We start from the raw sequence: 26209 nt of genomic DNA on the forward strand, positions 1-26209 counted from the left end.
CGTCAAGCCTGCAGGTTGTATGCTCCGGTCTTTTATGCATCAGCCACCATGTTGCACCTCCAGCCAGGACAAAGGAGTGCGAGGGAGGGGGGAGGGCCCTGAGTTCCAAGTGGTTTGGTATGACAACGGCCAACTCTGGCCAGTCCAGCTGGGTTGGATGAGAACCTGGCATGTGGAGAGCCTTCTTTCCCTCCCACGAACACAGGACCTGGTCCAGACAACGGTGCGCAGCAGCCCCGTTCCTTTCTCTTCTGCCTGCCTGCCTGTCTCTTGGTTGCACCTCCCCCAAAGGTAGGGGCCAAGGGCCCCGAGGGCAGCCTCTCCCTCCCTAGAGCAGGCTTATCCCAACTGACCTGCCCCTGCTGCTGGAAGACAGGCGGCCTTCCTGGGTGCATCCACCTGGCATCATCATGTGGAAGGACAAATCAGCATCATCCATGCTTGGTTTCTGGCTCAGAAAGTGGCTGCCATGGTGCTCAGGTGTCCGTCTGGAGGCCTCAACTGGCCCCAGAATCCAGTGGCTTTAGGATCAGATCACCCAAGCAGAGCTCAGAAATGGGCGTAAGTCCAGTCCTACGGCTCATGAGAACAAGAAAGTGGAAATGCCTGAGGTACGGCCTACTGACACTTCAAAGTTATTGTTCTAAAATTAAACAAGGAGAATCTCATTTCCATGTTATCTTAAAATATTTCCCAACCTTGAAGTCCAAATGCCATTTTTGAAAACTCATATTCCAATGACGATCCATTGCTAGCATTTATATTTGCGCAGCGTTTTTCTCTGGTTCTTGCTGCTGCTTCAGGGAATCCAGGCTCCTCTGGGGAGCTTGCCCTTCTCACAGGCTTGTTTGTTTGTTCATTTATGCAGTACGTTTCTACTTCAAACCATGCAAAAAATAAAAAAATAAAATCCAGGCCACTGAGAACTCTTAAAGGTTAAAAGACCTGCTTGTGAAAAGACGGAAAGCTTTAGGGGGAGGAAGGGATGGGTAGAAATGGCTCTGCCAGCTGTGGGACTGGAGGGGGTGGGGGTGCCCTTCAGGCACAACAAAGTCAGTCCCCTCCCTTCACCCCTGCTTCAACCGGCAGTCACAACAGGAGGCAAAGTGGGTGATCTCTGGGGATCTTCTGAAGTCTGCCTGGTGCAAAGCAGAAAGGGGCTCGTCCTTTGAGGCCACTGACAGGGCTCTGGATTAGTTATTGGGGACTTGCCTCTCCTTTCGCCCATGCTGTTTCCAACATTCTTCAAAGGGCAAAGTGGGCAGCACCTCTGCAGGCATTACCAGGGGCACGGTTTGAAGGAGAGTGAGGAAGGGGCTTAAGTCAAGCCAGGTGCCTGCCTGCCCGCCCACCCACTTGCTCACCCACCTGCCTGAAGATTACCATGGGTGCCTTTTCCAAGGGCGTAACATAATTCTTAATTAGATTTCCAGGATGTATTTGGGTTGTTTACGGCAGTTGTTTATATGTTTAATAATGTAGCAGGGCACTGTGTTAAGCAGACTTCAAAGGCAATACACAGAGCCCTCGGATCTGCCAATGGGGGTGGCATGACTAAGAAGCAGGAGGGGAGAGAAAGTTAGGAAAAAGCCTTGCCTGGACTGGGGGCGAACGGCAGCGTTTGCCCTCAGCCAACCCCCTCGGCCTGCTGCTCCACTGCTTTGCAGATGGCCGGGTGATGACACCTGCTTACAGGCAAGCACCTGTGCCAAAAATGTGATTTGGTCAGAGTTCCTTTCTGTGTCTGCCTTGAGGTCACAGAGGCCAACTCCATGTGCACATACATCCTTTTCAGGCCATCTGGGTCAGCCATGTTCACAGCTGGTCCCCACCTTCTAAAGATTTTCAGGAGAGACCTCAAGCAGGAGATGGGGAGAGGGACTGGCCTGCTTTCCCCAGGCAGGCGACACCAAGCGGAAGCCTAGCCCGCCCGCCCACCCGCCTCCTTCGTTCAGAATTGTGCTACAAACAGACAGGCGAGAAGATCTGGCAAAACGTTTTTATCCAGCCTTATCTGTGCAATTAAAAAAGGTGCTGACAGGCAACTCACTGAGCCAGAGTATGGCTGCGCCTCCTCTTGTGGAGACAAGTGCAGTGCCTGGGCAGGGCAACAGACAAGATCCTGATCTCCTGGGCGGCCAAGACCAGGGATCAAGGGCAGAAAGCCACCAAAGCAACTTCGCCCTCTACCCCTGAGGTACGAAACAACGTGATTCACTTCTCTGTTGTGTCGTTTTGTTTTTTAGAAATGGGTCCTGTGGGCAGGACGCTGGAGAAAATAAGGAACGGGAAGCTCCTCTCTCTGTGCTGCCCCCTCATCTCATTCTGTTGTTTTCCCAGAACTTCTGCCTTCTGCTCCATCTGCCCTAAATTCACATTGAGATTTTTAAAAATTTCACAGGTTCTTGTGTGCAGTTCACTGCCATCCTTCTGTCTCTGTTCCTCTGTTGCAAGGATCCCCGGCATGTGCGCATTTGTTCATACACAGATGGCACCATGTAAGCGGGCCATGGGATGGCCAGTCACAGGGTCTGCGTCAGCACAACCAGGCATGGGGTGCTCATCTCCTGGGACTTCAGAAAGTGTCCCTGCTGCCCCCCCCCAATTCCTTGCTGCTGCTTCTCCCCTCTTTTCAATGGTTCAGTTCCCGAAGTCTGAGAAGCTGAAAGGCAGAATTTGGGAACCAGTTCCTTATCCTCCACAAACAGTAAAGTGGCACCTTGTCACCAAGGCAGGATGGCTTGCTTCACACAAGCAAACTCAAAAAGAAAAGCAGGCAGATGAGGCCTGCAAATTTGGCCCTCTTTTCATGAGAGAACATGTGACATTCCAACAGGATCTTGTTTTTAAAAGTGCTTCTTTGCACTGCAGTATTCCAGAAGCGATTGCAAACAGACACATGCCTGCAGCACATGTCCATGAATGAACCAGCAAAGCAAAAGTGTGGCTCCACTTACTTGCACTCATTTGTACATAGAATCATAGAATTATGAAGTTGGAAGGGGCCCCTAAGGCCATCGGGTCCAATCCCCTGCTCAGGGCAGGAATTCAAGTCAAAGGAGATCTGCCAGGTAGTTGTCTAACATAAATGCCTCCAGTGCTGGAGCACTCACCACCTCTCAAGGTCACTGGTTCCATTGCCATGCTGCTCTAAGAGTTAGGAAGTTTTTCCTGGTATTCAACTGAAATCTAGCTTCCATAACTTGAGCCTATTATTGTGTGTCCTGCACTCTGGGTTGATCGAGAACAGGTCCTGCCCATAGAGGTTGCCAAGAACCATTCTGCACAATACTTCAAAGGCAAGGAAAACAGAAAGATAAGGGAAAGGAGAACCACATCAGAAGGCAGCCGGATATCTATAAAAAACCTGGAAATCCCGTCTAGCATCACAATTGAAAACTAACCATGGTGTCCTCCCATGACCACAAATAGGGAATTAGGAAATCCAGGAAGGAATTCAGATGGAGAAATGTTGCACCAGAAAAGAAAACATGCTATGACAGTCCTGAAGACAAAAGTACAGCCAGTGAGGTTGCCATCAACTCCTGCTGAATCTCAGAGGATGATGCAAATCGGAAGGTGTCCTTCAGTGAGCCCAGAACCTGCCAAACCTATTTTCCTGGGTCCGTCTGCAGACTTCTTCTATTCCACCACCCCGAGGCTAACACCACTCTCCAAAGTAGAGCTAGCTAGTCCTCCAAACTGGGAACACCAGAAAATATATATGACAGAGAGACCAAGAGTGAATGTGTAAGGGCTCGATTACACCTGCCAAAAGAACCCCAGTGATACTGATTTGGCCATTTTTTAAGATTGTTTCATGATTTTCCAGTCACATGATGTACAGCCAACATAAATTCATTTGCCCCGGCACTCAGTTTATTTCCCCTTTGTCAGGAAGCTTGATTTAAATTGTACCAATAATGCATCACTTAATTCCTTATCATTGCAGTGTGTGTGAATGTTGCTGTCACTCTTATTTCCTTTGTGAAGCAGTTGGGTCTCTGGGCACTCCAGCCATTTCATGGCTACGGCGCTTGTACCCTTAATATATATAAATAAATAAATGAATAAATAAATAAATAAATAAATAAATAAATAAATATAAGAAAAATGAAAGCCCAGAACAGAGAGGGAGAGATATGCAGGGAAGTAAAAGGGGATAATAAGTAAAGGAGGGAAGGGAAAGGGGGAGGAGGGTTTAAGGCTAGTACAGTAATTCATCAATATATCACCTTTAGTAATTTAAAAAAATTAAAATGACAGAGGAGGCAGATTGGCCCAAGAGACAGTAGAGAAAATGATTCAATACAAAATTAAACAGCAGTGTAGCCTGCTTTGGTTCATATAGAAAGAAATGAATCAATACAGTTAAAAACAATGTAAACATTCTGGCCAATATCTATACCACGTGACTTCCAGGAAAAAAAATGTATCAATATAACAGAGGGATGAAAGGAATCGGTATAACTGGTGTTCTATTCTCATGTGCGATCAAGCCCTACGACAGAAGCAAAGAAACCACTCAGCTACCTCAGGGAAGGCCATTGTGAAAAAGTGGCACCAAGAATCACCAGGGCTGTCCATCAAAAGCTGCAGGATAAACAACCCAGCATTTCTCAACAGGATAGGGCATGGAATGCATAGCAGACGAAACCAACATCCAGGGAGAGGGTGAGTGGGTGGGAATGAATGCCAGATTTGCTGCATTAGAGGCACACATTTTCATGATGCCTCCCCCAGCACAACAGAAAAATGCAAACAAACAGGCAACAAATTCAATGTTTTTGGGTTCTATCCTTTCTTTTAAAAAAAATCACAGTTTGGTTCACATGGGAGAGGAAGGAAAACAGCTGAACAAAATCAATCATAAAAGAAAGTAAAATAAATATAGAATCAGTGAGGTGGCAAAGGACCCACCTAGGGACTCTCCTTCCGAGGTCCTGTGGGCTGATGGATGGGCTGCATGGCAGGTTTCAATCCTTGGGGATCATGCCCTTGATGGCCGACTCCCGGTTGACATAAGTTGCCCAGTACACCATATTGAAAATGGCAAACAAGACTGGAAAGACGATGCGGGACATTTTGTCTACCTTGCTGACACTGTTGTAAGTCTTCTTGTTCTCTGGTGGCTTCTCTTCCATTCGGGGCACCTTTGGGGGCACAACTACTGCTGCCAGGGTGGGCGTGGTGGCAGCAGCTGCACTCTTGGCAATGGTGGCAAGTCCTGGCTCCTTCGTGATGTTAAGGGCGTACGTGGTGCCCACAATGTTGTAGGTGTTGTTTGTCTTCTTCGCCAAGGTAACAGGCTCCTTCTTCTGGGAAAGGAAGCAAAAGTCCTTGGACACCAGCACAGGGGTATGGGTGGAGCAGCAACCCAAGACCTCCACCGACTAGCCTGACCTAGCCCGTACTAAGGCTACAGCAGGCTCTTTCTGAGGTAAAACTGGAGCTGAATGGGCCATGGGCATGTTAACGTGCACCATGAATCCTTACTAAATATGGCCTCTACGGAGGCTGAATCCCATCAAGATAGAGAATCTGCAGAAGGCAGTCCTCATGTGCAGATTCTTTCAGCATGTCCTAGAAAGGACTGCTTCTCTTGAAAAATTAAGGTGACCGCATGGGGACACTCCTTTACCTGCTTGTGCCACCTATCAGGAACCATGTCGGCTAAGATGTGAATGTCTTCAGCCAGATTCAGCTGGCCCACTAGCTACAGAAAGGGTGATCTGAGCACAAAGGAGGTCCTTGCTCTGACAGGCTCCTGATGGGATACTTGTGAGTCATTACATGTGCAAAACAACTAGTGTGCAATGCACAAGCTAAATTTGCAACTGCCCCATCCAAGCAGAGTCCTTTCGTCTCGCTCTGAAGGAGCCACATGGGCTGCCTCTTTTCCCCCAGGCCCACTGCAGGGTTGCAGTGCTTATTTTGAAAAGCTTCAGTCGCTTCAGTCCAAACTATCTCCCAGGACCAGCAAAACTAGAACCAAAACGATCAGGTAAAGGCAGGCAGGCATTTTCCCCCCAAGTATATCAAGTACTTTGTGTAACAACGGAAGAGAGGAGCTCCTCTGTTCATGGAGGACTTTTCTCTTGTCTGTTTGTCTATCTGCCTGGCTGCCTGCCTCTCTCTCTCTCTCTCTCTTCCTAGTTACCAAAATCCAGTTAATTTCTAGATAATCATGAACAATCTATAAATATGTGACTTCATATTTCAAATACCACAGATTTGCTGTGGTTATAGTTAGGGAGGGTTTGCAGTATTTTTTTTTCTGATGACACAATGCAAAGGCTGGGGCCACAAGATCTTGATGAGTGTATGTTCTTCTGATCAAGATGAATTTGCAGGTGAGGATCTCTTTTAGAACATGGGCAGCATCTTTGGGGCAAGAGGAAAGCACCACCATCACACACACAGGAATGTACACACTGACGAGGGAAGCCAGGTGACCTTTCTCATGCCCAAAATGGCTTATGAGTTACAGATATTCTCAGAGCTCATTTTGCCAGACCCCAAAGTCACAAATAATCACAAACAAAAGAAGAAGAGGTAGCTGCTGCAACCACTCTGTGCTTGTGGGTGGGTGGTTTAATGTTGTTGGGCTGCACAACATTGCCCAAAGTGAAGGGGAGGTTTCAAATACTCCTCCAGGTCTGTGGCTGCCCAGTTTCCAAGGGTACCTAATGTGTTGCAGCAAAAATAGCTGCATCTTCTGGAAACCTAAAGACCAAGAGGTCTTATCTGGCCTCCGCCTTCTCGAACCACACCTCACCTGCACAGCATATTATCTACCAAGGTGACACTCGATGCCTCCGAGGAGCTGGGCATATGCCAAAGACCAGTCACAGGCTCTCTTCAATCCCCAGACTCCTGTCAACTTTGGACACCTTCCCTCCCTCCCTCCCTCCCTCTCCCTCCACTCCTGTTTCAGCCCCTCTTCCTTGCCATGGCATTCTCACCTTCAGCTCCTGGGCTTCCATCACCTTCTTGCCATCCCAAGCCCAGCTACGTTTTGTGAAGTAGTTGACCGCCGCAAATTCAATCAGTGCGGAAAACACAAATGCATAGCAGACGGCCATGAACCAGTCCATGGCGGTCGCGTAAGCCACTTTGGGCAATGAGTTTCGTGCACTGATGCTCAGTGTCGTCATGGTGAGAACAGTGGTGACCCCTGTGGAAACAAATCCAAAGCAGAAGAGGCTGATGGAGAGGGATACCCAGGTTTCGGCTGTGGCCAGGAGGGCCAGCATGCCAGCTGTGGCCATTCCTGGAGTGATCAGAACTGGCCATGGTGACATATGCTTTAGTTACATTCTGACTGGATTACTGTCACAGGCTCTATGTGGGGCTGCCTCTGGAAAGTGTTCAGAAAGTCCAGCATGTACAAAACACAGATTGTTAACTGGGCTGGACACAGGGATCACATAACCCCACCCCCCCACCCCCACACACACACACCGTGTTACAGCAGCTCCATTGGGTGATGATCCATTTCTGAGCATAATTCACGGTGCTCATTCTAACCAAAGAAGCCCCAAATAGCTTGGGCCTAAGCTGTCTAAAAGACCATATCTCCCATGATGAGCCTGTTCGGTTTTTAAGATCATAAGATCTTAAGATCACAAGCAGGCAAAGAATCCTGTTTCATTACTAGCACTTGTGCAGAGTATCAGTAGGAAAATAAGGTTCATCAGATAAGATAATTGCAAAATCTACAGCCTCGCCCATCCTGCTTGACTCTGGGATGTGGAGCAGGGAACAGAAGATCTGGGCCAGGGAGGAGAAGGGACATGTCCACCACTCTGGCTCAAGCTAAGGCAGGTCCTTTGGGCAGAAGCACCTGCCTCTGTTTGATCACAGCAGACACTGTTTTTCATTTACGGAACACACAGAGGGAAAGCGTTGTTTGTGATGGGTTTTGGGTGAGGGTCTGCAGAGCAGGCTCTTTTGGGTGCTAGCATCACGACTCCCCACCCTGTCTCAGTATCAAGGTATGTGTGTGGGGCGGGGGAAGAGATCCATCTCAGATATCAGCCTCTTTGGGTGGCGGATTGTTCTGCAATGGGGAAACCGGACTAAGAAGCTGTAATCTGACTTGTTCTCCCTCTCCCCACTAAATGCAGCAACAAAAAGGCCTTTCGCAAATATTAAGTACTGGCTAAATTTTGATTTGGGGCTGACATTTAGGAACTCTCCAAGCAATCGCACAAGTCTGCCAAACTGGCTCATAGGCAAGACTAGAAAAACCAGTCAGCAACCAGCAGTAGAGGCATCTGAGGAAGAGAACAAAACCTCACACTGAAGTAAAACTTCCAGTCCTTAAAACTTTACAGTAGTTTACTCCCCCCACACACACGCACACACACATACACCCCCTTTTTCTTAACCTTCTCTTTTGCCCACATGCTCAGACCAACCACCATGGCTACTTCTTTGGGACTTGCCTAAAGGCAAGTTTAAGTCTCCTGCTACAGAGCCAGGCCTCTTTCATGAGTGGTGAGCTCAACAGCACTGGGATGGTCGATTTATTTTATTTTATTTTATTTGTACCCTGCCCATCTGGTCTATGAGACCACTCCAGGCGATCTTGCTCCTTCCCCCTTTATCCCTATCCTCCCCCTGCCCTCCAGCCTTCTTTCTCCACGTGGCTTCTGATATTTCAGCCCCAAAGAACTCACCAAACACTGTTCGTGCGGGGACACTCTCTCTGTTAAGCCAGAAGGAAACTTGGGAGAGAATGACGGTCATGATGCAGGGCAAGTAGGTCTGGATCACAAAATATCCAATCTTGCGCTTGAGGTGGAAGTAGATGGTCATCACTATGTAAGTCCCTGAAAAAGAGGGAGGTGGAGAAAGTCAAACTGCCAGCAAACCGTTGCCCGGTGACTGCAATGCATGAGCCCCTGGCCACCCAGTCCGTCTGGCATCTCTTGGCCTGAACCAGTGATCAGCATCAAGGGACAGCTTTGTAGTCTTCCTGCAGATTATCCTCTGGCCTCGTGGTGTCAGAACAGCTGGCTGTCGTCGTCCCTCGCCCCCCCCCTCCAGCTGACCAGCTCCTTGCAGGCAAAAAGGGCAGCCATCTGTTCCAGCGACATTCCCATGCTCAGGCCATCGGAGTGAGTATGCTAAGATACAGGGTCCATGTTCAGAGGGACTTTGCTTGCTCCTGCCACCTGCCAGGAGTGAGCAAAGTTGGGAAACTGTAGATTTTGCAGGCCCTGACGCTGCAAGGAGAGAGGTGGTAGGAGCAGAGCTGTGAGCCCTCTTGGCCTACTCACAAGGCAGGTGAAAACCACCCATGCCGAGAGCAGGAAGAGGCCCTAGGGAAGAGACAGCCCTCTCTCCTGGATTGAGGTGGGGCAATGGCCGGTGGGGAGAAGACCACCCCGGTTCCTTTCTACTTCAGACTGGTCCCTCTTACCTGTGCTTGATTCAATGGAGTCCCTGCCCACATTGTGTCCCAGGAGGTCATACTGATTGAGGCGAGACCCTCCTTTGGCCACCTCCACTTTCCCCAAGGTCCAAGTGTAGATCACTTCTGTCTTGGTGTAGGCATCTGCGGAGGGAAGGCGGGAAGCTAAAATACCAACCTCAGCCCAGTAGCGGCCAGCTGACACGACAGCAGAAATAAATCTCCCTCACAGTGAATTCCTTGTTCTGTATGATAAGTCATCTCCTTGAGGAATTATCAGTCCCTGCAAGCCTCCCATGCACAATGGAAACAAGAGTTCTCTGCAGCCTGTACACCTCTCTGCACAAAGCTAGTGTCTTTTCCTGTTGTGAAATTAAGCAAATACAAATGCAGCAGGCACTGAGGGACTAGATGATGAGTGAAAAACACTCAAACAATCCCTTAAATGCTCCTGATTTTAAAAAGGCCATGCCATAAAGAAACATCTATTGTAGTTCGGTGTACCTTGTGTTATCTGTCCAAAAAATGTCAGGTTGATGTGAAAACTGTCTTCAAAAAGGCCATAGAATACCTCAGCATTTTACAGTCAAGAAGGAAAATGGGGTGGTTTCTTGTTCTTTCATGTATGGGTTTACATGCCTAACCAAAAGGCTGTGTAACCACACTTTATTAACATGACTACAAAGAAAAGAAGTAGTATCCTGTTTCAGCCAATGAAGACCAGTGTTTAGACAGAGATGCACTGATGTGTGTGTGCACATATACAAAGTATATAACTATATAGCCACATTTGAAACAATTATATTATAGAAGTAATGATGGGGAAGATGAAATTCCACACATTTATAGAGCCTGGTGTTCTGCAATAAATGTTTCCCAGATCATGCAGAATGTGGAGGAGTCAACTTCAATGAAAACAAATCTGGGAGAGAGAGATCTCATTAATCCAAAACAGATGGTGGCATAAAATCAGACACGCTCCTCTTACCAAGGCAGGCAAGCCCTGAAACAAGGCTTGTGCAGGTGTAGAACCTTCCATCCTATCCACTCGGTCCTGATTGATGGTCAGTCGACTCCCCCTTCCACCCCAAGGAAGTAAAACCTCATTGCTGCTGGCAGGGAAGTACTTACAGCTCCCAAACTTCAGTGGGCATGCATGCACGTCCATTGGGAAGTCTTCTAGGTGCATAGGGCATTCTGCATGGATAGTCAGCCTGCAAAACAGAAAGGCCACGGTCCAATGGCAGAACTCACGTGATGGCTCATGTGTCCTCTTTTGCCACCCCAACTACCGGTTTTCTTGACCCATCTGTTGGTCAAACTGGAATATTCCAGAAGTCACATGGGCTGCCCCGGCTGTTGCTTTCTTAACTGTGACCACACTAATCTACTTCCAAGATACTGAGGTGCAGCTCTTCCCACAGTGTTGTGTCATGTAATATTGTATGTACTCCTAAGACTGCACAACCAGCTGCTTCTCCTGTTTCTCCAAAGGGGCATCCTATTAAACTGGGTGAGTGCTGAGAGGCCAAGAGAGAGGACCTGAAATGTGTTATGAGTGACTGAAATCACCAGTAAAAATAAAGATATTAAAATGGCCTACCTAACCTTACCTGCCAAGCTTGAGCACATGGTAGATGGCAGCAACAGCAGCAGATCCCTACTGTCCTGCCCCAAGTTCCTCCTGCTAAGCTGAAGAAAGAGGCCAACCTTGAGCAAGTGGACAGAGGGACTCAGTGCTCTGCGTCCTTTGGCTGAGCTCTGCATGGCTCTTCCAGATAAGTTGCATGGTGGCTGCTGTGCTGCATCTTTGGACTGAAGGTGCCAGATCGGCCAGCATAGTATCATGGAATAATGGAGATGGAAGGGGCCTATAAGGCCATTTCGTCCAAAACCCTGCTCAGTGCAAGAACCCAGATCAAAGCAGATCATGTTGCCATTCATGCCATTCGTAGGAGAGAGGCAGGGCTGAGGAGATGGCCCTTGAACAAACAACACGGACGGAGCAGGAGGGGAGGCTACAAGCCAGTGCTGAAGAAGTCTTGGGTAGATGATGTCACACATCCTTTCAGTTCAGGGTTCAAGCAAGCCATCCCTCAGGTGCTACCCAAGAGGGAAAGGGGGCAGTGATTCACAGGGGAAAGCTCTCATTACTAACCTCATGGTGTAGAGCAGAGTTCCGTTGTCTACCAGCCGGAGCAGTTTGTTGGGTGTGGTCATGTTGTGGGCCACGGACTTCTTGCCATTGTGGAAGAAGGTGTCTGGGGTCCAGATCTTACTGGCCAACAGGTTGTTAAGAGGCAATATCTTCATGGGACCATCAAATCTTAACCTCTCATCATGCCAGGACTGCCGGAAAAACACATCAATGGTGTATTCCTGCCAGAGAAGGGAATGATGAGTTCTCACAGGTTTCTACTAGAGTGTGAGCTACAAAGGCAACAAAATCTGGAAAATAACAACACAAACAAAAACCCATAACCCAGTCAGGTTCTCAAGGTTAAAGCAGTCCATCTCTGGGTTTTTCCTGGCTATGCAATTGTGAACATTCTCTGCAACACCCAACAGTGAGAAGTGGAGAGCATCTTTGAAGAACCTGCATATGGAAGTATTGCCTCTCAGGATCCTATGGGCTGAAAAGATTTTAAGCACCTCTCCTGTACACAGATGCCCCTGTCAGTGGACAGGCAAAGCCCTAATTCACTGACTCAGTGAAAGTGTGACATTTGTTCATGTGCACACTCACAAAATTGCTTCCTGTTTTTCTTTGCTCACCAAAACAGAAGCACCCAAAAGCCTTCAGAATTACTTCTGAGAAAAGAAAACTGGTTTTAAAAGTTGGCTTGACTTTACTAATACATTAAAAGCAAAAGTATGGGGATTTCCTTTTTGCACTCTTCCCTGAATAAACATGTTTATGAAGCTGTGTGTGTAATAAGAAACCAAAACAAGGCTAGCAAAGGTCTCATTGGCAACATGAGAAGAAAAAATTACACTCTTACTAGTCCAGAAAGTTCTGCTGGACTCAAAATGCTTTTGTTTACACAGCACAGAGATGAATTATGTTACAAACAACAGAATGATAATGTTGTAAAATATTATTAACTAGCATTAACTGAGACAAGACCAGCCTATTGGGGAAACACTATACCTGTTGAAATAAGCTGAGGTGCCCTGAGAGTATCTAATTCTAGTCAGCGCTGGACAGAAGAGGCAGCAGCGCCCTTCTCGAGTACCCAGGCTGCTGGCAGAGTGACTTTGGGGAGACGCCCAAGAGGCCCATTGTTCTCATTACAAGTAAAACGAATGTGTTCCTGTGAGCCAGTGCATAAGGAACATAAGCATTTGTATTTATATTATCAAAATTAATTGGAGACAAAAACAGTTAGCACTCCATTGCTACCACCTGGTGGGAGTAAACGTTAATGAAATATCTCACTGCAGAAGGTGAAAGTTATAAACAATGCCTGGGAATTAAACAATTACAATTTTGACACCATAGCAAGATATTTGGACTAGATTACTAGACATTTTAGTTCTTGTCATCATAACCCACTTTTTGTTGAGGTCACACTTGTCAGGTCCACAGGAAGAAAAGGTTTGTTATTCCCTGCTCTCTAAGTGCAATTAGATCAGAGGTTGCTAAACATATAGCCTGGAGGCAGAAAAAGATAGTATGAAATTATTGACAGCTAATTCCAGGTTAGCAGTTAAGTCAACAGAAGAAATACCTGCTTCACCATGAGTGATATATAATGATTTCTTCTGCCTGGAAAAGGAATGAAGCATTTGTACAATGATAGCCAGACAAATTTTTGTTTTCTAAAGTGCTCACAGTTCTCTACGTTCCATGCAAACAACAAAACTTTCCCTTGAACAGAAGGTCATGTCTGCCATGGGAAAAATCAGGAGACTTTCTCCTGCTCCCTCAGAGCTCACAGTTCAGCAGGCTGCCTCAGTGAGCTGTGTGGGAGAGCTGAGGAAGGGGTCAAAGCAGTGCTGGGACCCCAACATAGCAATTGTGCCTCTTATCCAAAGCAGGATGAGCTCCCTGCATGTTGGTAGAGAAGAGCAAAGACCTCAGCCACGGCAGCCTTTCGCCGTTCCTCAAGGCAGGGGCCTATCGGGAGAGGCAAGAGTGAGCCTGGGGTGCTGAGGCCCCGGGATTGCTGGCACGGACCTTTGTTTCTCAAGTAGCTTGTGGCCACCTCTGTGGGGCCGGGATCCTCAGTGATCCCCACCCCTTTCCAGGCGGAAGGGGATTTCATCAGATGGAGGGCAGCTGCCTGCTTGCCTGTAGGAGCCACGATGGGCTTCTGGGGATGGGAAGGGTGGTGATGCCCTGAGGCCTCCATCCCCAGGGCCACATTCAGCCACTGCAACAGCTTTTCACATGAGAAACCAGAGTGCAAAACCAGACCCGCCCACGGCCTTTGGCCCTCTCCTCCCAGTTTCCCACCCTCCGTCCTTCGAGTGTATCCCCTGGATGGCGGCCATCCAGCATTGACCCTCCAGACCGCCAAGAATTCCTGCGGTTGCCAATCGGTTGCTGCTGCGACGCTTCCCCCTCCCTTTGCACTCCAGTCCCCTCCCAGCTCCCTGCTAGCAGCAACGGGATCTTCTGTGCTTGCCTTCTTCCCCCACCCTTCTCAGCAAGGCCCTCACCAGTTTGCTAGTCAATCACTGAGCTGATGGTCCAGTTCTGTGACACGGGCATGCTCTCTCTCTCAGTCTCTCTCTCTCTCTCTCACACACACACACACACACACACACACACAGAGAGAGAGAGAGAGAGAGAGAGAGAGAGAGAGAGAAAGGGAGGCTGGATCTTCACTACAGACCTCTTGTTTCCAACCCAGCCGTGCTCTTGTCATGAACAGGGGTTCAGGCGGGGGAGGGGTAAAGCCAAGGCATCCTGGGGCTCTGCAGAAAAATGTTGCCAGCAACAAGCCATTTCTTTCCAATCACCCCAAAAAGACCAGGTCCAGGGCAACCATGGCAGGGGTGGATGTGAGCAGAATCCCCGCTTTCTCCCCTAAGTTCTCACACACAATGTAGCATGGGGGGTTGTCCATGCCTTTTTACAACCCCCCCCATGATTCATTGCAGGTACCCAAGGTCCACTCACAATTTCTGGCCAACAGCCCCCCATGGTTACAGTCACCATGACAACATTGGAGCGCCCAGCAGCGCAGATGCTGCCAGGAATGCAGGCGTGTCTGGACACGGCCAGCCAGGCATCCCACCTCACTCCCCCTCCCCTCCCCTCTCCTCCCCTACTCTCTGTAGCCATGGCAATTCCACCCACAGATGCACTGAACGAAATGGGCACTGGTGTCAGGAAGGTCCTTCCATCAGGTAGCCAGATTACAGGGTCCACCTTCACTCGCTACTCACCCATTTTCCAGCCCAGGAAGCATAGCCTGACTCCTGGAGGAGATTCTTGCCCTCTGCTCCAGCTACCCGTAGAAAATCCCTGTGACCACTGGGTGGCTCCCCCTCAGAACCCTGCCTGTCCACCAGACATTTTGTGTGTGTGTGTCTGTGTGTGTCTGTGTGCGTAGAAGAGTGTATCGTTAATGCCCTTGTGCCAGGCTACAGGCTAATTCCAAGAAACAAAAGTGGGGTTCACAGTGGATGGATCCTGCCAGTGGCTGGAGGTAGGGAAGCAGGAAGGAGGGCTTCCTTCCCTCTTTATGTTGTTGAGGGAGGGGAGGAGATACGGCTGGAGCTTGGCAGCTTCTTTCCTGAACAGGGTGCCTCCCCAGGCATGTGGCATCAAATTTATTTTCCATGGATCAAATATGTGGAACTAAATCATGGGTGGGTGTGTGTGTCTCTCTTCTACTCCCTCTGTGCTTCTCCGAATATGGGGCACATTTTGCAAAATCACACTGCAGAGAATACCTTCCTACTCCATTTCTCCGTTCTTCACAGTTCATTATACATGCTCCCTTAATCAAATATGCTCCACCTTAGAAGTAATTATGAAATACTCCCTGAGGGTTGGATGGTGGAATACATTAAGTCTCTTTGCTGTGGTGTGAAAGAGAGAGTGGAATTGTGACAGAAAGAAAGGAGAGCCAGGGCAAATGAAAAGCAGCTAGACTGGGACGGAATTGACTTTGCACCCCAGAGGGAGTAGCCCCAAAAAGGGTCCCCCTGGATGAGGAACTCATCAAATTGGAATATTATAAAACGTTAATTGTTCCCCCACCTTCTGGATCCATCATTCTGATTTTTGCCCTGCATTTTGGAGGAGCAAATCCCCCATGACAAATGCAGACAAGAGACACTTGCAGGTGAAAGGCAAGTCACACATGTGGTCTCTCTCTCACACACACACACTCTCTCTCTCTCTCTCTGTTGTTGTTTTTTACCAAATCCTCAGGCATTGACAGACAGTTCTTTTCTGCTGCCCTTTTCCCAGTTGACTGTGCTTCATGTTGTTGTGAATGCTCACAAGGAGAGGAAGGGAAATGATTAAGATTTCTCTCAGTAGCAGAATAACTGCTGTGCAGATACGTGGACCGACAGTAAAGCAGGAGAAGCACTTGAAACAAAAGCCACATTTATTAATTAAGTATGTTACACTGAAGACAGAAAAGCTGAAACCCAAATTTCAGCCAGACGGGCACATGCCCTTGGAGGGCATCAGGAAAGGGAGGGAATTGAGAACAGGCAGGCAGGCCCTGAGATTATCAGTCTCACGACAGATGAAGGAGGAAGTTGAGGCTGGACAGTCCAAAGGACAGGCAGGGACTCTGGCTTCTCTGCCTCCAAATGCCCCTCCTGGTCTTCTGGGCTGGGTGGGTGCTAAGGGGCAATGCTAGCACATGTGGCTGCCTTAGTTAGGCTAGCTGTTGTGGAAATGGAAGAGGCCTTGGTCCAGTCCTCAAGCCTGTCATTAGCCCTCTCCCCTCAGCAGCCTCCTGGCCTGCCAGCCCCCATTTTCTCACAAGAAAGGATCTGAGGCTCTTTCCTCTTATGCCTCTTTGCGCCAGTGGGGATGAGCGCCTCCACGCCAGCTTGGTGACTTCCAGATGCTTTGGGCCACCACTCCCAGCTGACGGTCATGGATGGCCAGTGAGGGCAACTGGTCAGGAAAGTCTGCTCCACAGGCTGCTAGAGACCCCACTGGTCAGGAAAGGGGAAGCCCCTTCCTCTCCACAGATGAAAGAGGTAGGCTTGGCCTTACATGCCAACTTGTTCTACGCATGCCTTATGAGCCCTTTCTGGAAAAGAGCACAGTGAATAAGGAGCACAGGCAGGTAGGTGCACAATGGGGAGGAACTGGGTGGACAATCCAGTGCCATGGACCTGGGAGGACTCTGCCCCTAGCAGACAGATTCCTGTTCCATCACTCTCACAAAGGGCCTTTGCCCAGGCACTTGGCCAGGTGTGTCCACATGGGAAGGTGTCCTTGTTCCTTTAACACCGTTAAGGAGTCTGATGATATAATCCACAATATAAAGTGCTCATACACCTGCTCATTATCCAGTTTCATACACATCACACTTTGCTAACCATAGGGCTTTATATACAACAAAAAGATCAGTCTCTGCACAAAATAACAGGTGGGCATAAAAATGACAAAAATTAATAATATTCAGAAAGCAGTGAGGTAGCACTTCAGTCTCTATAGACATACAGTATCAGAGGTCTAGGTCACTATCCTTGACCAAAAGAATTTCAAGGCCAGCTTCCAAAGAGATACAGCTAGACAAGAATGCATGAAGAGGTTCAACTTTGTCTCTTGCAGCTTGAACAAAGACTAGGGCTTCTTATCCTATTAATCTAAGTCAATCAGATCATCTCTGAGAGTTAGTTTGTATTACTATCCATCTATAAAACATATTTTCTACAGGTTTATGAGACAAAACAGTCACTTCTGGCTCTTAAAAAAAGACACAGTTTTGAAAGCAGCTTCAGCACCTTGGAGAGTAGCCGTCTGCCAGGAAGTTCCCACTAACCAGCCCTTTGAGAGTTTATGACAGCATAAATACCACAATGATCACTTTCTTAAGTATCTCCATTCTGCCCCTTCTCTGTAACCGGCATCACAGGGCTGTGGCTTAACTATCTCGCTCTGTCCATCTGAACAAGTGGCACGATATTCGTGAAAGGTGATGTCAAAATAAAATTTATGAAGTCCTAAAAGTGCCAGAAGAGTCTTTGTTGTTCTCTTGGGAATCTCTTATCTGCGCGCGCGCGCGCACACACACACACACACACACACACACACACACACACACACACACACACACACACAGAGAGAGAGAGAGAGCACTTACCATATCTGTGTCTGAAACCGGCCCAAAGCTTGTCACATAAATGTTTGTCTTGACTTCGGTGACAGTATCTGAAAGGCACATGAAAGGGATGTGATTACAGATTGTTTGCATTTCCACAGAAAATGCTCCCAATATCTAATTTCCACTTTAGGTTTGTTGGGGGGGCGGGCGGGGAGAGGGAGGGAGGGAGGGAAGGAGGTCCTGCTCAATGACCCTCGATTGTCACCCACGATGTGCTGGGACCCCTTCACAGATTGCTGCCTTGTCATGGCAAAGGGGCTTGAGTAATCCAGAGAAGCTGCGGGCTATGCCATGCAGGGACACCCAAGACGGGCAGGTCACAGTGGAGAGGCAGTGGAGGCAGTGACAGATTTTCCTTTCTTGGGCTCCATGATCACTGCTGATGGTGACAGCAGCCAAGGAAATTAAAAGATGCCTGCTTCTTGGGAGGAAAGTGACAACAAACCTAGACAGCATCTTAAAAAGCAGAGACATCACCTTGCCAACAAAAGTCCACATAGTCAAAGCTATAGTTTTTCCAATAGCAATGTATGGAAGTGAGAGCTGGACCCTAAAGAAGGCTGACCACCGAAGAATTGATGCCTTTGAATTGTGGTGCTGGAGGAGACTCTTGAGAGGCCCCTGGACTGCAAGGAAATCAAACATCCATTCTGAAGGAAATCAACCCTGAGTGTTCACTGGAAGGACAGATCCTGAAGCTGAGGCTCCAATACTTTGGCCATCTCATGAGAAGAGAAGACCCCCTGGAAAGGACTCTGATGTTGGGAAAGAGTGAAGGCAAGAGGAGAAGGGGACAACAGAAGGCGAGATGGATGGACAGCTCACTGAAGCTACCAACATGAATTTGACCAAACTCTGGGAGGCAGTGGAAGACAGGAGGGCCTGGCATGCTTTGGTCCATGGGATCACGAAGAGTCAGACTAAATAACAACAACGTGCTGGGAAAGGCCTGAGACAAACAGACGGCAGGTGGAGGGAACTATTTTAATGCCCCCAAGCTTCCATGGGGCTCTGGATCTCCAGGTACCTGTTAGCAACACAGACTTCCATGACACAGTCCATTCTTAAGGGCTCTGATTGCAAGCTTAAATGCAAAGAGCTGCTTCTCAGTTGCTGTCCATCCCCTTCAAAATAAAGACCAACCAAAGCCAGGTGGTGGTTTTGAGAATGGCTTATATCTACTGATAAATGCAAGAGGCAACACACTTTCCCCATACACCTCTTCTGAGTGATCCTTTGACTTGCCTCAGCCAATGCTGATGGCACCAACACCTCCTCAGGAGAAGTTGCCTGGCATCTCCAGAGGCTCTGATGCAGGGTTGCCCTCTTTGACATCATAGGATTCCTCTGCTGCCCACTCAGAATCTCACCACACCCAAAGACTTCTTGGCATTTAGGTGCCTTGTAAATGTCCAGTGCCACACAGAGAGAATACCTTTCCTTAACCCTTTCAATACCGAAGTGTAGTTTGCTCAGCACAACATGCTTTATAACCTCGGTAAAATTGCCATGGTTTGTTTCTTAGATCTGTTTGCATGTCTAACAACCAGCTCATCCAAGGCTAAGGAAAAAAGAAAGAAAGAAATGCCCCCTGCAGCTCCCGAGCCCAGATGCAAAAGGTCAGGAATGATTGTGAGCATATATTTCCAGCAAGTGATGTAAATACCAATTCAACCTTATTAGCTGAGAAGGTGACACTGAAGCAAGCAACAAACATCTCTCTTAACTCAAAGCAAAACAAAGTGGTGGTGCAAGACATGGGGAGGAAGGGAGTGCCCTCTAAGGTTTGGATACCTCAGTGGCATCTCACCACCATGGCCACAGGAATGAGTGGCTACTGAAGGCACTTGTTTTCAAAGAAAGACTCAGGAAGGACGATGGAGAACACATGAGAGAAGAGGGTGCAAAGGGGGGGGGGGGTCCCACAGGATGACCTGAATGAAACAAAGAGCTCAGAGCTGTCCCTCTCACCTTGTCTCTCCTAAGGGACAGGATGATCTCTCTTTGTCAGACCTGCCCTCGCTAGGCCTCTGTCTCCCAGTCCGTTCCTCTTTCAGGCTGCTTCGCATAGCACCGTGCCCTCCCGTTCTGCCTCTTCAACTCATCCCTCTTGAACTGAAGGCACTGAGGATGCTGCTTGGGTGTTTCTTTTGGCCCCACAGCCCACCCCAAGGCTGTGCTACACTCACTGGAGGGGAGGCCCCTTGCCTGCCAGGACGGTCAAGGAAGGGGCTCCCAGGCTAGCCTCTGCCCACAGGTTCACTCAGATATGCAAAAAGAATAGCGGGCTGCATCGTCACTTCCTCCAGGAAAGAGAACCTAGGAGGACAAGCTCTTCACTGCCCAGAGGGCAAGCGGGGTGGTACGGCTGTCTCGCCACTGAAACCCAAAATCCCAACCTCTGCCAGGCTGGACAAGTGAGCCCAAAGCACGAGATGCTCTACACTCAATGCCTATCTTTCTTCCCCATTTCCCCTTTGTTCCCACTCCTCTAGCAGGCAGGCTGAAACGGCACACGGGGGAGAGGGGAAGAGGTGGAATTTGTAGCCATTCCTGTAGCTGCACATGATGCCAACTCTCCTCTCCTGCACATGATGCCTGACCCAAGCTTTTTTAAACTGCCTTAGAGCTCCCCTTCCAGCCAACACCACTGGCCAGGCATTGCCAGGAGGCTCCCAAGCCACTGACAGTGCCAGGCTGGAGCAGCAGAGTCCTGACCCACTTCACATGTGATTAAAACAGAGCCACTGGACCACCACCTCCCCCCACCTCAGCAAGAACCAAGTCACTGGCCAGCCAGCACTGGGAGGTTTTTGGACTACTTTGCCACTGACATTGTTCTTATACTGGCAGGGGGCGGGGGGGTGACGGAAGCAGCTCCAACAGCTCCTTTTTGCCACATATTATGTAGGTGAAAACTGTCAACAGTTGCCAGGACACCAGCTCCACCAGGAGTCAGAAGCCCCCCCCCCCCCCCAGCACTGGCCACCAGCCCCATGGAATGATATGTCTCGCTTTAGTGCAAGGAATCGCATGAAAACAGGACATGTGTTGCAAGCAGGTTCGCGCCTCTTTAAAGACAACACACAGTAAAAAACATTGCTGTGGCTTATGATAAACATGTCATTCCTACCAAACTCTGCACATAGAAATCAGCAGCCTAACTGAGAGGCCCCTTGTCTCTGAGGAATTGTGGACTAATCGACCAACTTAGTTTTTAAGTATTTTGTTGCACAGGCTCTCTTTCAGAAGACTGTTGGATAGCTCAGTTTTCTAGACATCTGGCCGTGGAGCCAGAGGCTGGGAGTTGGAGGGAGGGAGGAATGGAATTTGGAGGAGAATGTCAACACCAGCAGCAAAGAACAAGGAAGAATCCTTTAAAATGCAGCAAGGACAGGATGTGAGATGGACAGCTGCATGACAATAAAATTAAAAGAAGTCTGAATGAAGACAAACTGGTTGCAGAAAAGTTGAACGAATTATTTTCACCTGTTTTCACTACTAAGAGGGCAAATACTGTACTGATGTCTGAAATGATTTTTCCAGGATTGGAGTTAGAGAAAACAAAGTAAAAAAGCTTGGTAGACCAGCAGAATGCTGTGGATGTAGTGTAACTTGATTTCAGTAAGACACTGATGTTCATGTAGAGAAGGTGGCAGGATGTGTACTAGATGGTGCTAATGTTAGGTGGATTTGAAAAAGGTTGATGGAGTGCACCAAAGAGTGCTCACTGATGGTCCCATCTTATGCTGGAAAGGAGAGACAAGAGGGGTGGCCCAGTGTTGTTCAACACTAGTACCATCATCATCATCATCATCATCATCATCATCATCATCATCATCATCATCATAGAACTACATAGCTGGAAGGGACCTTATAGATCATTGAGTCCAGTCCCTGTCAAGGAGGCACAGCTGGGGGCCAAACTCCCAACCTCTGGCTCGACAGCCACAAGCCTAAGCCTCTGAGACTCAGATAGAGGAGTGGAGAGAAAGCAAGGCAATTCTCTCTCTCTCTCTCTCTCTCTCTCTCTCTCTCTCTCTCTCTCTCTCTCTCTCTCTCTCTCTCTCTCTCTCTCCTGCATCCACCAGCAGCAAAAGGCAAGAAGTGACAGCTTCCCTTGAGGCCTTCTCCTTGTTGCCTCCCATGCTGATGCCTAGAGATTTATGCTTTGAGGACCCACAGAGTTCTTTGCTTGGCTGCACAGAAAGGAAGCCTTACTCCAGAGACACGCCATTTCCCCCAGCAGGCATCCTTCCTGCCCACCTCTGCTGCATGGAGAGATAGGACAGGGCTCTGTGGCCCAACTAAATCAACATGACTGTGTGTAGGTGTGGGAGGGATGTTCCTGAATGAGGCTCTGATCCTGCATCTCAACTTCTCCTGGGATGATCTCAATTCTACTGGAGCATTAACACCAAGGCAGGTCCTTTACTCCTTTTTCTGTCCTGGCTCCACCAACCATCTTCTATCTGCCTGCCTCCTCCCGCAGTTACACATCTTCAGTCTCTCTTGCAAATCACACCCACTTTTCTGATTGGCAAATTAATTATAGGTTTCCTCTCTTGCAAAGTGCATCTCATATCATTAATGCTACATGAGATAAAGAGCAGTGAAGAGATGCTTTCTTCCAGCTTGGTTTCAGAGGAGGAGCTGGGAGTAGGGGAGAGACGGAGTGGCCCCAACACCCGCAGGGCCTTCCTGGGAACTGGGGCAGTCGTGGGAGCTGCGACAGTGACACTCACAGCCAGCCTTCCCTTTCAGGGTCACCCGAAACCCACTGCGAGGGAGCCTTCCTTTCAATAGGGGTGGGGGGGATGGGCGGGGGGGGTTCCTCTTTCTCCGCAGGAGCTGCTGCATCCCCCGTGGGTCGCTGCTGCTGATTCTTACTCCAGCAGTGAAAAAACGGGGTTGGGGGTGAGGGCAGGAGAGAGAGGCTGAATATTTGGGCTTCCTCCTTCATATCTCCGATTATCTCGTGGAGATCACCAGGGGCACGGTGATGGCCCTGCCATTTCGTGAGGGAGAAGGGACTCCAGAACGATGGGTGTGGGGTTGCTCACCCTCCCGCAGATTTCCTGCCTCCACAGAGGAGGCCTTGTCAGGCAGGGGCGTGAGAACCACCAAGGGAAAAAATGGACAGGATGGGGTCCCGCCACCCTCAGAAAAGGAAAGAACATTTATGCTTTCAAACAAAAGGAAAGCAAATAGGGCCATTTCACTACTCACCAAGATATCCATGTCTCGGCGTTGGCACCCTTTCAGTCTTGGTGCTCAGGGACACAGCCCGAGTTGCCTGCCCTACCTACAGCCCTGGAGATAGCCACACCCACACCTATATGCACACCTAGCATGGTTAGGGGTTGGCTCCTCTGAAGCCAAGAGCAAGGTCATCAGGATGCGAGACTCCATTACAAGCCTGGACTCCTAGCAGGGTCACCCAAGGAGGAACAATCACAGTCGAGGCACCAGATCAGGACAAAGCCACCCTCTACAGGAGTAACAGCAGCATCAGCAGAAGAGAATGGATAATTCAAATGGTGATGGGGCTGGAGAAACGCTTGGAGGACAGCTACTGGGCACCAGCAGTAGTGGAAGCAGACACTGGTGGAGGACTTTTCACATGCAAGGACAGTGACACTCAAGCTAACTCTTGTTAATACTGTGCAGAGGACAGGGGTAAATCACTGCTGAATATTTCTTACATTAAAAAACTTATGATCAGACTATTCAAAATGAAACAACAGATAGTGTTGGAAGATGAGACTCCCAGGACAGAAGGCACTTAAGCAGCTAGCTTCTGGGGAAGACCAAAGGATAAATACAAATAGCCCTGATGCTAATGACCCAACTAGATTAAAAATGAGAAGAAATCTAGTTGCCAATGTGTACAGAGGTGAAAGGAAAGTTTCATACAACATAGCACATACAATTAGAACATGGAATATGAGCAGTACAAATCAAGGTATATTGGAAACTGTACAGCAAGAAGTGGAAGGTTAAGCATTGCAGTGATTGGTATAACTGAATTAAAGTGGGCCAGAATGGGCCATTTTTAGTCAGACAGTTACAAAGTGTTTTACTCTGGAAATGGCAAACTCAGAAGAAATTGAGTGGCTCTAATACTGAGGCAAGATATAACACAGACAGTTAGGATATTATCAGACTTCTTAGACAATCTGTCAACAAAACTGTCATTCAAGGCTATGCTCTAGGAACAGATGCTAAAGAAATTGAAAGCTTTTATGCAAGCATCCAAGAGGAAATTGATCACACACCAAAATAAGACATTCTGCTCCTTAGAGGTAACCAGAGCACACCTCTGATTCGATAGGTGGAACTAGCCTGTCAAAACTGCCTCTTGCGGAGTTGGAGCCCAGCAGCATCTGCAGGGCCACGGCATCCTCTTGCCCACCCCTGACCCCCTGCTGAAGGACGGGGCCCTAACAGAGTCCCTTGGTCCTGCTTCCTTTTGGACAGGTTCAACAGTGGCCCTGTGAAATCTGACCAGGGCCAGCACGGCCTCTTGGGCTAGAGTTTGCCTACTTGCCCGTCAGGGCTGCCTTCCCTCTTGCACAGCACCACAGTGACTGGGAGGAGGGTTGAATGTAAATCCTGTGCCACGCTCTTGAGTGGCACCACCACCCGGGACAGCACAAAGGGCACCAAGAGGAGGACACAAGATGGCCCAGGGGCTGCATCAGGGAAGCCGGCACCATTGACAGAGAGCAGCTGCTCTCCCAGGACCCAGCCTGGAAGCACCGGGCAGCCCAACCCATTCTTGGCCCTCCCCAGCCTCCCTGCCCACCCCCTTGGCTCCATGGTTGCCTATTGGTCATCTTTCCTTTCCCAGCTGGGGAAACGTGTGCATCTTCTACGCCCCTCCCAGAAGGGAAATGCCAAAGCAGGAACAGCCCCAATAGCACTGGTTGCCTTATCAAGAACAGTTCCCCCCCCAAAAAAAAAAAACACCAGGATGCTGGTGAGGGGGAGGGACCCTGAGGGGCAGGGCTGGAGGTCAGGCCTGAGGATGAGAGAGGGAGGAGGAGGCCCATTACAAACTCCTGTCACCCGGAGCACCCTGAGGAGAGAGAGAGAGTGTAGGGTACAACCCTCATGTGGGACCAGATGAAAATGCAGGTGCTTCTTTCCCATGGGCAGCTCAAGCCAGCTCAGCTTTCTTCCCTAAAAAAAACTCCCGTTTCACAAAGCTGTACCAGCCCCTTTCACGGATTCTCAGCAGCACCTCTCTCTATCCTTCTCTCTTTCAGGAGCAGCTGTGTTGCCATGGTAGCACCATGGGGCCGCAAGCTGGAAGCCTAGTGGTGTGTTGCCAGACACACCCAGGCATGGCCACTGAGCTGTTTTGCTGAAGAGAAGGAGAAGCTGCTTGGGTTTGTTCTCTGGGCAAGAGGGAAGCTGGTGGGAGGTAGATTTTTAAAAATGCAAGCAAGAGGTGGGAAGGCATCCTCTCAAGGTGCACATTTGATTTTGGAGGGGAAGGGAGTTTGGGCCTAGAAATGGAAGGAGAACTCCAGGCCCATGAACATCTGGAAGCCAAGGGATTGGACCACAGGTAGAAACTGAACCCAGAACGAGGGGGAGGAGCCAGATCTAAAAGGACCAGTGGCACTTCATGGAAAAGCCAGACATCTCTACGTCCTCCAGGCTGCTCCCAATCAGGCACCACATTCTGGAAACACCAGGTGCTTGCTCCACAAACTCCCAGTCCATTTCTGTACACAAAATTGGCTCTGTCCAATCAAACCATTCCTGAAGTACAACAGGATGCGAAAGAAGCATCCGGCCCCAAATCCCATTTTCAGCACAAACTGACGTAACTCTTGAGTGGCCACAGGCCTGGAAGGCACGATGTTGGCGGGGGCTGCTGGGGCTGTATCTCAACTGCCTTGCAGGAGGCAGCTCAAGCGATGTAGGAAGATCCAGCTTCTAGTCCTTCACCAACACCCCACCCCCACCCCACCCCGTGTGCCTCCCTGACCACCCCTCAGGGGATCACAAGACTTCCCTCCTGGCCTGGCCTGTCAACGAGCAGGATGCCAAACATCAGCAGCTATCTTGCCACTCCTTGACCTGCCCAGACTGCAGATTTCAGACCTGGCTGTTGAGAGAGTGAACTGTGGACTCCCTTCCCCACCCCAACTTTTCTTCCCTTCCTTCCTCCCAGAGGGATGCAACAACTACTCAAGGGTTGTGGAGGAAGAGGAGGCTGGGGAAGGTGGCTGTCACTCTCACAGCAAGTGGACAAGTGGCTTTCCATTGGGCTGATAGTAAGGGTCCCAGGAAACCATGGCAAGTAAAGGCTCTGGGGATGAAAGGACAAAGAGCTTGTCCCCAGGAGGGGCTTTGACTGAGCAAGAGTCTCTTTCCTTCCTGCAGGGAGCAAATGGGGGTGGCAGGAGGGGCAGCTTTAAGAAGGAATGCCCAGGAGGAGCAGGAAGGAGCAGCAGCA

At 49.1% G+C, this 26209-nt stretch overlaps 1 protein-coding gene across 12 annotated transcripts in view; it reads right to left on the reverse strand.

The window, feature by feature from the left end:
- Positions 1 to 3857: 3857 nt before the first annotated feature.
- Positions 3858 to 26209, reverse strand: part of LOC110080193 (gamma-aminobutyric acid type A receptor subunit alpha3) — a 43335-nt gene continuing 20983 nt past the window's right edge. For 7 of the 12 annotated variants that reach the window (XM_020795904.3, XM_020795902.3, XM_072981053.2 and 4 more), the window contains exons 4-10: positions 17716 to 17783; positions 11580 to 11800; positions 10553 to 10635; positions 9431 to 9565; positions 8685 to 8837; positions 6966 to 7177; positions 4220 to 5318 (exon numbers count right to left, since the gene is read on the reverse strand). In XM_020795904.3, coding sequence (XP_020651563.3) covers positions 4977 to 5318; positions 6966 to 7177; positions 8685 to 8837; positions 9431 to 9565; positions 10553 to 10635; positions 11580 to 11800; positions 17716 to 17783 — 1214 coding nt within the window. In that variant the 3' untranslated portion in view covers positions 4220 to 4976. Of the gene's footprint in view, positions 4045 to 4219; positions 5319 to 6965; positions 7178 to 8684; positions 8838 to 9430; positions 9566 to 10552; positions 10636 to 11579; positions 11801 to 17715; positions 17784 to 26209 lie in introns of those variants that run through there. The other 5 variants (XM_078380664.1, XM_078380663.1, XM_078380666.1 and 2 more) reach the window with 3 other exon arrangements.

The sequence above is a fragment of the Pogona vitticeps genome, chromosome 11, assembly GCF_051106095.1.
Source record: "Pogona vitticeps strain Pit_001003342236 chromosome 11, PviZW2.1, whole genome shotgun sequence".
Taxonomy (NCBI): Eukaryota; Metazoa; Chordata; class Lepidosauria; order Squamata; family Agamidae; genus Pogona; species Pogona vitticeps.